At 49.7% G+C, this 16095-nt stretch overlaps 2 protein-coding genes across 3 annotated transcripts in view; both read left to right on the top strand.

The window, feature by feature from the left end:
• Positions 1-16095, top strand: part of CD3E (CD3 epsilon subunit of T-cell receptor complex) — a 541795-nt gene that overhangs the window by 209655 nt on the left and 316045 nt on the right. The gene's annotated exons all lie outside the window — the stretch shown is intronic.
• IL10RA (interleukin 10 receptor subunit alpha) lies at positions 196-15392 on the top strand. Of its 2 annotated transcripts, XM_003313328.6 has the most exons (8): positions 229-420; positions 570-699; positions 2268-2388; positions 3329-3507; positions 7131-7300; positions 7889-8039; positions 9480-9601; positions 12606-15392. In XM_003313328.6, exons 2-8 carry the CDS (start codon positions 693-695, stop codon positions 13530-13532), a joined length of 1677 nt encoding a protein of 558 aa, XP_003313376.1. In that variant the 5' UTR covers positions 229-420; positions 570-692; the 3' UTR covers positions 13533-15392. The 2 variants fall into 2 exon arrangements, with proteins under 2 accessions (XP_508785.2, XP_003313376.1); XM_508785.8 differs by lacking the exon at positions 570-699 and having other exon boundaries at positions 196-420.

Raw genomic sequence — 16095 nt, forward strand, 5'->3', positions numbered from 1 at the left:
ATGCACACACGCGCGCGCGCACACACACACACACACGTACCCACGGCCGGCCGGGCTACCCGGACCACTTTGATCCGAAGGCACTGGAGGCCCAGAGGGAGGGAAAGGGAGGGGTGGCCGGAGCCCGCTTCCGCCCCAGGACAGCCTCGGGTTGCCCCAGGCGGTAGCCCTGTGGGACAGTGGTTCCCCGTCCGCGGCCTCGGGGGCGGGGCGTCTGTAGGCCACGCCCCGCTGACGTCAGCCCTGCGGGGCGCTGGCCGAGCGGGCGGCGGAGCTGTCAGTCCCAGCCCAAGGGTAGCTGGAGGCGCGCAGGCCGGCTCCGCTCCGGCCCCAGACGATGCGGCGCGCCCAGGATGCTGCCGTGCCTCGTAGTGCTGCTGGCGGCGCTCCTCAGCCTCCGTCTTGGCTCAGACGCTCATGGTAAGGCTCCGGGACGCGGCCCTTCCCTGCCCTGCCCTCTCCGCGCCCGCTCCATTAAAGTTCTCCATCCAGTGGAGAGCCCTGGCTGGCTGGCCCTCTGGCAGAGCGGTGCCCGGGTGCTCCCTCACTCTGGCAAACCTGGATCTCAGGCTCACCTGTTGTGGAAGTGGAAGAGGCTGAGATTGACAGGAACTGACGGATTGGGAAGGATAGAGAAGTATGCGCAAGGCCAAACCCCCAACCCGCAAACCTCATCATCCACCCACTTCTAGATGAGCCGTAAGTTTAGCTCTAGGTTTTTTGCTGTTTAGGTTCAAATGATGGGACTTCTTGTCCCCTTGGGGAATAATTTTGATCTCCTGACTCTCCCTTCTCTTAGTCGACTCTTCAACTAGCCTCTGTCTGTCCTTCTCCCATCTCACCTTCATCCCTCACTGATCACCCCGATCTGATCCCCCTTGCTCCACCTGTAGCCCCCAACTCACTCCCACTGCCCCCTGCCTCTCTCCTCCTAACCCAGCCAGTTCAGGCTTCTAACCCAGTTCAGGCTCCTAACCCAGACAGTTCTCCGGCAAGGTTTCTGCAACTAAGAAAAGTAAACCCCAGAGACAGAATGAAAGAGCCGGGAGTTGGAAGGACCAAGAGCAGAGACAGAGAGCAAGGACCGAAACTGCTTCTTCATGACACCAAAATACAAGTAAAACATGCAGTCAGCCATTCACGTGATCGAGAGCTGAGTCGGAGATGTGCAGCCCAAATACCACAACAACTCGCTGCATTTTTCACTTTCCGTCTAATGTTTCGAAATCAAGGCACTGACGTGAAGATCAAAGACGGTATAAGAAAGAAAGCAAGAGACAGATGACAGAGTCCTCCCCCCCCCCAAAATAAAGAAAAAACAGGTGCATGATTAGAGAGATGTAGAGAAGTTAGAAAACTAGGGAGCGGGAGCAGAGTCGCTGTCAAATGGAGAGAACTTAGAGGATCAAGGAGGAGAGAAAGGGAACCAACCAGCCGTTGGCCTTGCACATACTTCAGTCTGCTTGATCAACAAGACTCTTAAAGTAGAAATGTTTGTTGCATTCTTACAAAGAAGACAATGCCTTCAGCGGTGTTTCCCATGGTGAATGGTGTGTACTGGGGGTAAAGGGAGAGTAGAGCTAGGAATTGGTATTGAGTATCTCGCCTCGGAGCTACAGGTGCCAGCTCTTGTGGGGATGTCCTCAGCCATGTGTAGAGCCAGAGCTGATTTATTCCATCTGGCCTTGCCCAGCCAGAGGTTGGACATCTGGCTATAGGCAAAGCCCTCCCAGAAACTAGGGAATGAGGCAAGCGCTTAGCTTGGGGAGCCCAGGAGACCTATGAAGAGAAGGAGGCAGATGTCAGCAAGCAGGCTGTCTGTGTACTTAGTGAGGTGGCTTTGAGCTGGAGCCTGGGCCAAGCCAGGGTGGGGACCAGGTGTGTGGATGGGGCCAAGCCTAGGAATAGTGCTAGAGCAGGGACAGGGATTGGGCAGAGCCAGGGACTAACACATCTGAGAGCTCATTGCCAACTTGCTTAGCCCTCGGCCCCTGCCTTCTTCCCTGGTAGGCATCAGACTCAGCTTGGCTCTTCTCAGCCCCCACTGCAGCTTCTGATCACAGAGAGCACAGGGCAGTGATTTAGGGAGACACACTAGCTCTAGAATCAGACACATGTGGATTCATGTGCCCACTCTGCCCCTTACGGGCTCCACTGGCCTCGGGCGAGTCATAGCCTCTCTGAACCTCCCTTTCTTCTTTGGTAAAATTGGGGTCATCAATGCCTGCCCCCCCTCCAAGCTGTGGTACTGACACTCTTCTCCCCAGGGACAGAGCTGCCCAGCCCTCCGTCTGTGTGGTTTGAAGCAGAATTTTTCCACCACATCCTCCACTGGACACCCATCCCAAATCAGTCTGAAAGTACCTGCTATGAAGTGGCGCTCCTGAGGTGAGGAAAAGGGAAGAGGGAGGGGGAGGGAGGAGTGAATCCCCGCCTTGTCCTCTACTCTCCTAGCATGGGAAGATACCTGCCTTGTTAATGAAGTGAGTGCCTGAGGGCCCCTAACACATAGCCAGCAGTTGACAAGTACTGACTGAGACTCCCTTGCTGAGCAATGTGCCGGGAGCTCTGGGTGAAAAGGCCAGAGCCTTTGCTCACTCCATAGTAAGAAAAGCCTTTGTGCCAAGGCTTTTCTCTTTTTTCTTTTGTTTTATTTTGTTTCGTTGAGACAGCTTCTCACTCTGTCACCCAGGCTGGAGTGCAGTGGCGCAATCTCAGCTCACTGCAGCCTCTGCCTCCTGGGTTCAAGCAATTCTCCCACCTCAGCCTCCCAAGTAGCTGGGATTACAGGGGTCCACCACCATGCCTGGCTAATGTTTGCATTTTTAGTAGAGACGGGGTTTCACCATGTTGGCCAGGCTGGTCTCGAACTCCTGACTTCAGGTGATCCACCCGCCTCAGCCTCCCAAAGGGCTGGGATTACTGGCGTGAGGCACCACCTCCGGCCTCCAAGGCTTTTCTATCTTACTGGAAAAGGAGAAGCATCCACAGTACAGCCAGACAACAGGGGAACACTAATGACTGTAAAGGCAGTGGGGAGAAGGGAGAGACCAGGCTGTGCTGTAGGAGCCAGAAAGAATTTCTGGAAGAGCTGGGACTACTCGTATTCCTATCTAAAAATCTTCTAGACCACATGGAAATTGGTACGGGGTCCCAAGACCAAGGGAGACCCCTCACAATGAGCTGCCGTGGACTACAGGATATAGCCTGAGGGCTGTCCCAGTTTCTCCCACTGTGGGAGCTCTCTTCCTGGCCTCTTGCGTCTCCCTTAAAGGAGGTAGGATTGAGCACAAGCTCGTTTCCAGTGCCTAACCTGGTATCTCCTCAGGTATGGAATAGAGTCCTGGAACTCCATCTCCAACTGTAGCCAGACCCTGTCCTATGACCTTACCGCAGTGACCTTGGACCTGTACCGCAGCAATGGCTACCGGGCCAGAGTGCGGGCTGTGGACGGCAGCCGGCACTCCAACTGGACCGTCACCAACACCCGCTTCTCTGTGGATGAAGGTGCTTTTCCTCCCTTGACTTAGAACATGGCTCTGAAGTCCCTTCCAGCCAGGAACTCTAGTCTAGAGCTTTTCTGTCTATTACCATAGCTCACCATGTCGGCCAGCCTCCCTGGCCGGAGAACTAGTTGCCCAAACAGGGCAGGACTTTGGAGAATGTTAGATAAAAATAGCCCAAGTTGTTTGAGATTTAAAAGGGAACTGGAGTTGTTTATCCTACAGAAGAGAGGTCTTGGGGTGGGTTGGGGCAGCTGAGTCACCAGGTCCAGGCCTGTGAACTTGTTTTTTCAGGGAGGGTTCAGGGAGAGGAAGCGAATCCATGAACACTCAGCATAGGGCAGCAAGCAGTAGGCAGAATTTGGGTGAACGCCCCACTTCTTTAGGGGTGAACACCCAGGGGTCATCCCTTTGAAATGGGAAGTGCTACTAAAGAGAAGTTATGGATCCCTCTCTGGAGAGGTAAGAGGAAAGGATAAGCCCCCAACTCAATGGGATTTTTCATCCCACCAGTTGGGATTGAGAAAGTTTTGTGTGCATGGAGACCTCGCTCTGTAGGATTCAGAGTTAGAGCCGATGGTCTAGGAGGTCATTGGCTTCCAAATGCCTGCCCACAGGCCACTGCTCAGCTGGTGCAGAAACGTTTCCCAGCAAGTGTGTTTAAAATATCTATTTCCAGGGCCCAGCCTCAGAAATTCAGACTAACTGTGTCTTGAATGGGCCCAGGGCATCTGTATTTTTTTTTTTTTTTAACATTTTGTTCTTCTTTGTATTTTGATTTGAGCAAGGCAATTATAAAAAGACATTTTTGAGGAAATCACCATATTTGTATACGAAATGGTTTTTAGGGCATATTACTAGGTATTTGTTTGTTACATGTGATAACAGCATGGTAGTTATATTTACAAAGGTGTGATATGTGAGAGATACATACTTAAGTAATTAGGAATTAAGTAATACAGGGCTTGGGATTTTCTTTAAAATGCTAAAGTAAATTTCATGGGGGGATATTGATGACCCTCCCCTGCCACCAATTACTTCAAAATTGGCCTAGTGTTTGCAATTACTAAAGCTGGGACTTTGGAAATCATTATATTCTCTTCTACTTTTCTGTCTATTGGAAATTTCTACATAAAAATATAATCAATGCAATTTATCACATTAACCATTTAAAAAAGAAAACAACATTTAAAAAGAAACTAAGCAAAGTTAAAGTAGAAAGAAAATGTCCTAACCTCTAGAAAGGTATCTATCTACACATATCTACCATAAATATTATGCTTAACAGTAAAGTGTTGGGCTGGGCTCGGTGGCTCACGGCTGTAATCCCAGCACTTTGGGAGGCCAAGGTGGGTGGATCACCTGAGGTCAGGAGTTTGAGACCAGCCTGGCTGACAAGGTGAAACCCCATCTCTTCTAAAAATACAAAAATTAGCCGGGCGTGGTGGCGTGCACCTGTAGTCTCAGCTACTCAGGGAGGCTGAGGCAGGAGAATCACTTGAACTCAGGAGGCAGAGGTTGCAGTGAGCCAAGATCAAGCCATTGCACTCCAGTCTGGGTGATAGAGCAAGACTCTGTCTCAAAAAAACAAACAAATAAACAAAAAACAGTAGAGTGTTGAAAACGTTTTATAAAAAAGTTTTTCTTTTAATTGACAAGTAATAATTCTACATGTTTATGAGGTACAGTGTTATGTATACATAATACATGTATACCTTGTGGAATGATCAAATCAAGGTAATTAGAATATCTATCACCTCAAATATTTAGCATTTCTTTGTGCCAAAAACATTTAAAATATTATCTTTCAGCTATTTTGAAATATACAGTCCATTATTATTACTACAGTCACCTTGCCGTGTAATAGGCACCAGAACTTATTTCTCCTGTCTCACTGTAACTTGGTACCCCTCTCCTTGTTCCCTATCCACTTCTCCCACCTGCTTCCTTCCAGCCTCTGGTAACCCCTTCTACTCTCTACTTCTATGAATTGAACTCTAAAAGAATTCTACTTAGATTCTATACATAAGTGAGATCTTATGGCATTTATCTCTTTGCACCTGGCTTATTTCGCTCATGATGTCCTCTAGGTCCATCTGTGTTGTCCCAAATGAGAGTTTCCTTTTTTTTCAATTTGAGACAAAGTCTTGCTCTGTCACCCAGGCTGCAGTGCAATGTCTTGATCTCATCTCACTTCAACCTCCGCCTCCCGAGTTCAAGAGATTCTCCTGCTTCAGCCTCCTGAGTAGCTGGGATTACAGGCACGTGCCACCATGCCTGGCTAATTTTTGTATTTTTAGTAGAGATGGGCTTTCACCATCTTGGCCAGGCTGGTCTTGGACTCCTGACCTCAAATGATCCACCCGCCTAAGCCTCCCAAAGTGCTAGGATTACAGGCGTGAGCCACTGGGCCGGGCCTCAGTTTCCTATTTTTCGAGGCTGAATAGGATTCTGTTGTATATACATACCACATTTAAAAAACCCATTCATCCATTGGTGGGCATTTCCATATCTTGGCTGTTATGAATAATACTGCAATGAACGGGGGATACAGGTATCTCTTCAATACACTAATTTCAATATCTTTCGATATATACCCAGTAGTGGGAATTGCTGGATCACATCGTAGCTCTATTTTTAGATTTTTGAGGAACATCCATACTGTTTTCCATAATGGCTGAGAAATTCACCACCAGCGACGTGCAAGGGTTTCCCTTTTCACCACATCCTTGCCAACGCTTGTTACTTCCATCTTTTGGATAATAGCCAATCTAACAGGTGTGGAGTGGTATCTCATTGTGGTTTTAATTTGCATTTCTCTGATGATTAGAGATGTTGACCATTTTTTCATGTATCTGCTGGTCATTTGTATGTCTTCTTTTAACTGTCTATTCAAGTCCTTTACCCATTTTAAAAACAGGTTTATTTGTTTTCTTGTTATTAAGTAGTATGAGTTCCTTGTATATTTTGGATATTAACCCCTTATTCAATGAACATTTGTAAATATTTTCCACCCATTCATAGATTGTGTCTTCACTCTAGTGGTTGTTTCTTTTGCTGTGCAGAAGCTCTTTAGTGTGATGCAATCCCATTTGTCTATTTTTGCTTTTGTTGCCTGTGCTTTAGGGATCGTATCCAAGAAATCTTTGCGCAGACCAAAGTCTTAGAACTTTGCCCCAGGTTTTCTTCTGGTGGTTTTTATAGTTTCAGGTGTTACATTTGTCTTTAATCCATTTTGTGTTGATTGTTGTGTAAGAGGTGAGACAAAGATCTATTTTCATTGTTCTGTTTGTGAATATCCAGTTTTCCCAACACCATTTGTTGAAGAGACTGTTCTTTTCCCATTGTGTGTTCTTGGCCCCTTTGTTGAAAATCAATTGTGGGTTTATTTCTGGGCTCTCCATCATATTCCATTGGTTGATGCATCTGATTTTAGGGTATATGTATTTTTAATGTGCTCCCCAAGAAGTCCTTACATTCTGCTGCATTGACAAACCTGTGGCCAAGTTTTAGGCCTAGGTTCTAATTAAGCTTAATTCTGGAGGCGAAGTCTCGGGGGGGGGGACACCCAGACCCTCCTCAGCCCTCAAGTCTCATGGTATTCCCCCCCGCCCCAACTCCATTTAGTGACTCTGACAGTTGGCAGTGTGAACCTAGAGATCCACAATGGCTTCATCCTCGGGAAGATTCAGCTACCCAGGCCCAAGATGGCCCCCGCAAATGACACATATGAAAGCATCTTCAGTCACTTCCGAGAGTATGAGATTGCCATTCGCAAGGTGCCGGGAAACTTCACGGTATGGGGTTCCCCAAGGCCCCAGGGCCAGAACTCCCTTGGCTTCCCTGTCCCCTGGGCTGGAAGCACCCTTGTGTGCCATTGGGAACTTTGCTTGTGGACTAAAGGGAGGGTCTGGGATGGTGGGTGGGCAGAGGAGGGAGTAGAAACCACCTCAGCCCTCAGAGCTATGCTCTTGTGAGATGCTCCTCAAAGGAATTGCCTACTAGGGCAATTGGGCACCCCAGAGCCCTTCTAGATGAAGCAATAAGGCTCTGAGAGGCTGTGTAACCTACCAGAGGGCGCCCCTGTTATGGGAGAGCTGGCATCTGCAAAATCCACCCTCTCTCCTCTCCACCACTGTTGATTCCAGCCCCTTCTGGGAAGATCTTCAGCATCTATAAAACACCGCTTTTTCTTTTAAAATACAAAATAAAATTGTGGTCATTACAGAGATCATGTGCTGCATTGGTAATTGTGGGGTTTGTCATCTTAGACAAAGGATACTGAAGGGGGTTGGCTGAAATCACCTCTAAAGGCCCACCAGCTCTCAGTGTCCGTGTGCCGTGAAATAAAAGGATTTTGTTAATTGCTATCATTTTTGTTTCAGTTCACACACAAGAAAGTAAAACATGAAAACTTCAGCCTCCTAACCTCTGGAGAAGTGGGAGAGTTCTGTGTCCAGGTGAAACCATCTGTCGCTTCCCGAAGTAACAAGGGGATGTGGTCTAAAGAGGAGTGCGTCTCCCTCACCAGGCAGTGTGAGTCAGCTGAGCTGCTCTCAGCATGGGGAGGGAGACTGGGAGGGCCTGGTGCAATCCAAAACGCGTGCACCTGGGATGCTGGTGCCAGCCACTGTGTTAGGTGCTGCTTCACATAGCTCTGCATCCTTAATAGGAGAGAGGTCCTACTGTCCTCATTTTAGAGATGAGGGAACTGAGGCTCAGTATTAGCAACTTCCTAGGGTTGCACAGCCAGGACTTGGTGGCAGAACCAGGTCTCTTGGATCTAGGGTCCTCCCACTGGAGCACAGCTGTGTTTCCCAACAACATCCCCCTCCCCCGGGGCCATCTTCAGTGAGCTGTGCTAGTTCCTGTTGTTACGGTCTTCTGCTGTTCTTCCTCAGAGCCAGGGATACAAAGGGCTTCTCCTTACTTCCCCTATTCTGCTCTGCTCCTCGCCAGAGCTGCTAAAGTCAGCAAATACTGCTCCAGGCTGTCAGTCAGGTGCCGGGGCTGTAGGGGGAGGGAGATAATAGAGGACATGGAGGCCACGGTCCTGCCTAGGAGGATCTTGTATCCTGGCTGGGGAGATAGAGTGTGCACAGAGGAGACTGTAACAAGCAACTCTTATTGGACAGCAGATGAGATGTCCAGTGCCCAATGAAACATGCCAACAGTAAGTGCTCTGGGAGGGCCCAGTCCAGTGTGGGCAGAGTCTGGCAAAGGTGAAAGTGACTCCTGCTAGATCTGCAACAAATTTCAGTTTATGAAGGACACTCAACAGCTCAGTGTCACTTAAGTCTCAATGCAGAGGAAGGCACTAAGTGGGTATCAGGCAGTCTTAAGAGTTTTTCATACATTCATTCACTGATACATGAAATAGTTCCAATTCTCAGCTTTACAACTTTTGAGGTATATGACTTTGGGCAAATTACTTAACTTCTATGTGCTTCAGGATCCTAATATGTAAAAATGGGGCTGATGATAGTATTTACCTCCTATAAGTATAAAAGTTAAAAGAATCTGATGGTATTGGTACATGGTCAGTCCTGTGTCACTTCACAACTACCTTATGAGGTCAGTGGCTCTGACAGAGTAATTAATTTGTCCACAATTGCACAGCTAGTAAGTGGTGAAGCTGGGACTTGAAACCACATCTAGCAGCCCCCGGAGCCTCGATTCTTACCTGCTGTACCATCCTGCCTCACTGTTCTGTTTGCTGTGATGGAAGTCATGTGCAGAGAGCTGGAAGCAGTTAGCGCATCCCCTAAGGGAATCCTTCAGGGCATGGTTTGGAAGGCCAGGTAGGGATTCGCAGAAACCTAGACACATCTAGAGTTATGGCCTGTAGTTTGCCTTGGGCCACTCACTGAATGGTTCCTGACAGTGGGCAATGGATTTCATGGGACCAGAGTCCTATGACCAGAATCACCGTGCCCCATGGTGACAGGCCACAAACACATCTCTCTGGGCCTGCAGATTTCACCGTGACCAACGTCATCATCTTCTTTGCCTTTGTCCTGCTGCTCTCCGGAGCCCTCGCCTACTGCCTGGCCCTCCAGCTGTATGTGCGGCGCCGAAAGAAGCTGCCCAGTGTCCTGGTGAGTCTTGCAAGGAGGTCACTGCCCCGTCCTTCCCAGCCACACCCAAGCTTCCAGGAGGGCAGGGAGCTCTTTTCCTCCCAGCCAGTCCATTGCCTTAGCTTGCCTCTGCTCTCAGCCCTGATGTGATTGGGAGATACCTTCATCAAGCACTGTGGGGACAGAGGGAGGAAGTGAGCGTGAAGCCCAGTTCCGAGAATGTTGCCATCCAGTAGCTCAGATGAGACACATGGAATCACAAATCTCAATGACCACGAGCCATTTTGATATGATCTACTAGTAGTTGGCCATGGACTAGCCCCTGTGCATTGCATCTCTGATTATGAGGCACAGTTATTATCCCCATTTCATAAGTGAGGAAACTGAGGCACAGAGAGATTGTTACACACACAGGGCCACACAGCCAGGAAGAGTCAGGGAGGGAACCCACTTTCCTACCGCTAGTAGCCATGCGTGTTCCACAAGAGAGAAAGAAGGAAAGGCCAGAAGTGCTGGTCCTCGGGCTGCTGCCAGAGTGGGCCAGAGGAGAGAGGACACTGGGGGGCGGTGGGGATGCTGGGCCACTGGAGAGGGGATGCTGGCGGGGGACAGGGAGGGGCTCATGGAGGAGGCCAAGCCCTCCTCCCCTCCCAGGGTGTGTCCTCTTGCTACATTGTACTGACAAATGATACATTTGTGGCAAGCCAGTCTCCAAAACTCAGCTTGCAAAGATTGGGCAGCATTTTCCAAACCTCGGCCTGGTCTCTGGCCTGGAGTTCAGGCCGCATTGAAGATTGCCCACCATAGCCTCCATAGCTGGCACTATTGCATGATGGCTGAGGGATCAGCTGGGAAGGACCAGCTCCGTCTGCAAGGCAGGGGCCCCACAACTGGAAGGGGAATCTCCAGAGGGATCCTGGGATCTCTAGGGAAAACGAGACGAGAGACAAGTGCAGTGGCGCAATCTCAGCTCACTTGCAGCCTCACCCTCCCAGGTTCCAGTGATTCTCCTGCCTTAGCCTCCCAAGTAGCTGGGATTACAGGCATCTGCCACCATGCCTGGCTAATTTTTGTATTTTTAGTAGAGACGGGGTGTTGACCAGGCTGGTCTCGAACTCCTGACCTCCGGTGATATGCCCACCTCGGCCTCCCAAAGTGCTAGGATTATAGGCATTAGCCACCGCACCCTGCCCCTTCTGTACTTTTGGATCACAGAACTGACTTGTCCTTGAGGGTTTTTTCTCTTCAGGATAAATATAGCTCAATCCCTTCATCTGATGATCGTAGTTATTACCACATGAATAAATTATAATGCACAGAGCACTGACACATTCATTAGTTTCTTCTCATTCATTAGCTTGTTTGATTTGATCTTTCAACAGTTCATCAAGGTAAGTATTATTGGACAAGGAAGGGATTTCAAATCAGGACAGTTGAGGATGAATTCCAGTTGTGTTCTTTACTGTTGTGCCACTTTGTGCAAGTCATTTATCTTCTCTGAGTTTCAGTTTTCTCCTCTAGGAAATAGAGGTAATAATACTTCTCTTACAGAATTATTGGAGGGTAAAGTTCAATTCAACATATATTTATTGAGCACCTTCTATGTACCACACTTTGTTCTAAGCACTGTAGACACATTACAGCATAAGGAGGCAGGTACTGTCATTATTTCCATGTTACAGATGAGGAACTAAAGCACAGAGAGGGTAAGTAATTTGGTCAGGGTGACAAAGCTGATAAGAGTCAGAGCTGGGATTTGAACCCAGGAAGTCTGGCTCTAGAGGACACATCCTAAATCACCAAGCAATGTGATAGGAATAGGGACTCAACCAATAAGAGCTGCATTTGAATCATCATGTACCAAGGAAATGAGGGCAGATATGCAACAGTGAGTCAGTGAGTCAGTCGGCAGACCTTAGGAGGGCCTACTGTGTGCCAGCTCAGTTTAGACTCTGGAGACAGGGTAGTAAACAACACTAGACAGTTCCTGCCCTCAAGGAGTTTGTGTTCTTTTGGGAATGTGGAGTAAGTGAGTGTGTGTATAGTGAGAGACAGAAAACAAACAAGTAAAATAATTCTAGGAACAAAGTGCTAGGAAGAAGTAACAGGGTTAATGTGGAGAGAGTGGCAGGAGTACTGCTTTAGGCAAGGTATTCAGGAAGGCTTTGCTGAAGAAGTGACATCTGAGCTGAGACCTAAACCATGAACAGGACACAGCCATATAAAGTGCCGAGAGCATTTCAAGCAGGAGGGAGAGTGTGTGCAAAGGCCCTGAGGCAGCACGGTGCTTGATGTGTTCTGGGACAGAAAGAACACCAGTGTGGCTAGGGCAGAGGGGTTATGTGGCTTCCTTAAAACCCTTGGCAATTAACAGAGAGCAGCCCCTTCACTGTGAGTTCCACACTTGTGCCACTGCCCCACACTGCAGCCACCATGTTCGTGTGGGTCACTACTCAGGGAATAGAAAACTTAATTTGGTGTCTTACATCCAGAATTTTAGAAAATGAAATGGGCAGGAGGGCGTAGACTGGGATACAATAGAATAAGAACTGCAGAAATATCGTGGCACAGCTCATAATGATGAGTATTATTTTGTGAAACTGGTTTCAGTTATTTACATACGGGTTATATATACAAGTCATTATGCAACTTATTTCTGATTTTGAGTCATAGTCAAAAAAGTTTGAAACATGCTTCTAGATGGGTCTAGCCTGCTTTCAGGTTTGAAAAGCACTGTGGATGGAGCCACCTGAGAGTTTTCACCATGCTCAGCAGACCCTGGTTCTGCCTGTTACTCCATCTGGGCCTGAGAATACAAGTTTCTTGTGTATCTGGCCTGAGCCAAACTGGGAATTGCATTAGGAGGAAAGCTGGATTCGAAAACAAAACAGAATACATTGCAGTGTAATTTAGACTGTAGTCCCCTCCATTGAGCTCTCCTCCTGGGCCTGGCCTTCCCCGGCAGCACTGGGATGGGTGCTGGAAGGTGACTCCTGCTTCTCTCACTCTGCCCTCTCTTCCCCAGCTCTTCAAGAAGCCCAGCCCCTTCATCTTCATCAGCCAGCGTCCCTCCCCAGAGACCCAAGACACCATCCACCCGCTTGATGAGGAGGCCTTTCTGAAGGTGTCCCCAGAGCTGAAGAACTTGGACCTGCACGGCAGCACAGACAGTGGCTTTGGCAGCACCAAGCCATCCCTGCAGACTGAAGAGCCCCAGTTCCTCCTCCCTGACCCTCACCCCCAGGCTGACAGAACGCTGGGAAATGGGGAGCCCCCTGTGCTGGGGGACAGCTGCAGTAGTGGCAGCAGCAATAGCACGGACAGCGGGATCTGCCTGCAGGAGCCCGGCCTGAGCCCCAGCACAGGGCCCACCTGGGAGCAACAGGTGGGGAGCAACAGCAGGGGCCAGGATGACAGTGGCATTGGCCTAGTTCAAAACTCTGAGGGCCGGGCTGGGGACACACAGCGTGGCTCAGCCTTGGGCCACCACAGTCCCCCAGAGCCTGAGGTGCCTGGGGAAGAAGACCCAGCTGCTGTGGCATTCCAGGGCTACTTGAGGCAGACCAGATGTGCTGAAGAGAAGGCAACCAAGACAGGCTGCCGGGAGGAAGAATCTCCCTTGACAGATGGCCTTGGCCCCAAATTCGGGAGATGCCTGGTTGATGAGGCAGGCTTGCATCCACCAGCCCTGGCCAGGGGCTATTTGAAACAGGATCCTCTAGAAATGACTCTGGCTTCCTCAGGGGCCCCAACGGGACAGTGGAACCAGCCCACTGAGGAATGGTCACTCCTGGCCTTGAGCAGCTGCAGTGACCTGGGAATATCTGACTGGAGCTTTGCCCATGACCTTGCCCCTCTAGGCTGTGTGGCAGCCCCAGGTGGTCTCCTGGGCAGCTTTAACTCAGACCTGGTCACCCTGCCCCTCATCTCTAGCCTGCAGTCAAGTGAGTGACTCAGGCTGAGAGGCTGCTTTTGATTTTAGCCATGCCTGCACCTCTGCCTGGACCAGGACGAGGGCCCCCGGGGCAGAAGTTAGGCATGAGGCAGTCTGGGCACTTTTCTGCAAGTCCACTGGGGCCAGCCCCAGCCAGGCCCTGCAGGGCTGGTCAGGGTACCTGGGGCAGGAGGAGGCCAACTCACTGAACTAGTGCAGGGTATGTGGGTGGCACTGACCTGTTCTGTTGACTGGGGCCCTGCAGACTCTGGCAGAGCTGAGAAGGGCAGGGACCTTCTCCCTCCTTGGAACTCGTTCCTGTATCATAAAGGATTATTTGCTCAGGGGAACCATGGGGCTTTCTGGAGTTGTGGTGAGGCCACCAGGCTGAAGTCAGCTCAGACCCAGACCTCCCTGCTTAGGCCACTCGAGCATCACAGCTTCCAGCAGGAGGAAGGGCTGTAGGAATGGAAGCTTCAGGGCCTTGCTGCTGGGGTCATTTTTAGGGGAAAAAGGAGGATATGAAGGCCGAGTTTGATCTCTGGGATGGTCACATGGGGAACCTCCCCTCATCGGGCCTCTGAGGCAGGAAGCTTGTCACTGGAAGATCTTAAGGTATATATTTTCTGGACACTCAAACGCATCATAATGGATTCACTGAGGGGAGACAAAGGGAGCCGAGACCCTGGATGGGGCTTCCAGCTCAGAACCCATCCCTCTGGTGGGTACCTCTGGCACCCATCTGCAAATATCTCCCTCTCTCCAACAAATGGAGTAGCATCCCCCTGGGGCACTTGCTGAGGCCAAGCCACTCACATCCTCACTTTGCTGCCCCACCATCTTGCTGACAACTTCCAGAGAAGCCATGGTTTTTTGTATTGGTCATAACTCAGCCCTTTGGGCGGCCTCTGGGCTTGGGCACCAGCTCATGCCAGCCCCAGAGGGTCAGGGTTGGAGGCCTGGGCTTGTGTTTGCTGCTAATGTCCAGCTACAGACCCAGAGGATAAGCCACTGGGCACTGGGCTGGGGTCCCTGCCTTGTTGGTGTTCAGCTGTGTGATTTTGGACTAGCCACTTGTCAGAGGGCCTCAATCTCCCATCTGTGAAATAAGGACTCCACCTTTAGGGGACTCTCCATGTTTGCTGGGTATTAGCCAAGCTGGTCCTGGGAGAATGCAGATACTGTCCGTGGAGTACCAAGCTGGCTTGTTTCTTATGCCAGAGGCTAACAGATCCAATGGGAGTCCATGGTGTCATGCCAAGACAGTATCAGACACAGCCCCAGAAGGGGGCATTATGGGCCCTGCCTCCCCATAGGCCATTTGGACTCTGCCTTCAAACAAAGGCAGTTCAGTCCACAGGCATGGAAGCTGTGAGGGGACAGGCCTGTGCGTGCCATCCAGAGTCATCTCAGCCCTGCCCTTCTCTGGAGCATTCTGAAAACAGATATTCTGGCCCAGGGAATCCAGCCATGACCCCCACCCCTCTGCCAAAGTGCTCTTAGGTGCCAGTCTGGTAACTGAACTCCCTCTGGAGGCAGGCTTGAGGGAGGATTCCTCAGGGTTCCCTTGAAAGCTTTATTTATTTATTTTGTTCATTTATTTATTGGAGAGGCAGCATTGCACAGTGAAAGAATTCTGGATATCTCAGGAGCCCCGAAATTCTAGCTCTGACTTTGCTGTTTCCAGTGGTATGACCTTGGAGAAGTCACTTATCCTCTTGGAGCCTCAGTTTCCTCATCTGCAGAATAATGACTGACTTGTCTAATTCACAGGGATGTGAGGTTCTGCTGAGGAAATGGGTATGAATGTGCCTTGAACACAAAGCTCTGTCAATAAGTGATACATGTTTTTTATTCCAATAAATTGTCAAGACCCCAGGAATCGTGTGAAACCAGTCAGATTGCTGATGGCACATTGGTTCATGGAGGACTCGGTTGTTGATAATGAGGAGGGTAATAATGTGTGGGATGTGTGATGTCACTTTAAGGAAACAGGGCTGAGGACTCAGGCTTAAATCTGACAGACCCAGGGAGTCCTCATGCTACCTGTATTGTGACCTTGGGCCCATTACTTATCCTCATCAAGTTTTAATTTCCCCACCTGTCACGTGGAGTTGACAACTCCCCATGAGGATGTTGTGAGGTGTAAATGAAATTGCACATAAAAAGTTTAACATGGTGCCAGGCATGTGGTACTATGTGCCACTAGCTGTCATTGGCTGTTGAGGCTGTAAAGAAAAATGGACAGCTTTTCTTGGAAACAAGTGAAAATGAAAGCGATAAGGAGTGTGCAGCGGGACTCTTTCAGAAGACAGAAAAGGAAGAGGTGGAAAGCACAATGCAACGTTTTGGATGTGAGTTCTGACAATGTGGAGAGAAGAACCTGGAAACCCCTCCTTTCCAGGAAGACAGCAAACCGGACCTCCCTGGAGCTCTGTTCCCAGAGCCCTGTCCCTGGCTCCCCTTGCCCAGGAGGCGTGTCTCAGCGGTGGTTCTCCTAAGTGCGGAAGCCATCTGCACTCTATTCTAGAAGCAGCCTGCTCCCTCCATGAAAAACCCCATGTGGGTTTGAATTTCTCCC

Source organism: Pan troglodytes, chromosome 9, assembly GCF_028858775.2.
Source record: "Pan troglodytes isolate AG18354 chromosome 9, NHGRI_mPanTro3-v2.0_pri, whole genome shotgun sequence".
Lineage (NCBI taxonomy): Eukaryota > Metazoa > Chordata > Mammalia > Primates > Hominidae > Pan > Pan troglodytes.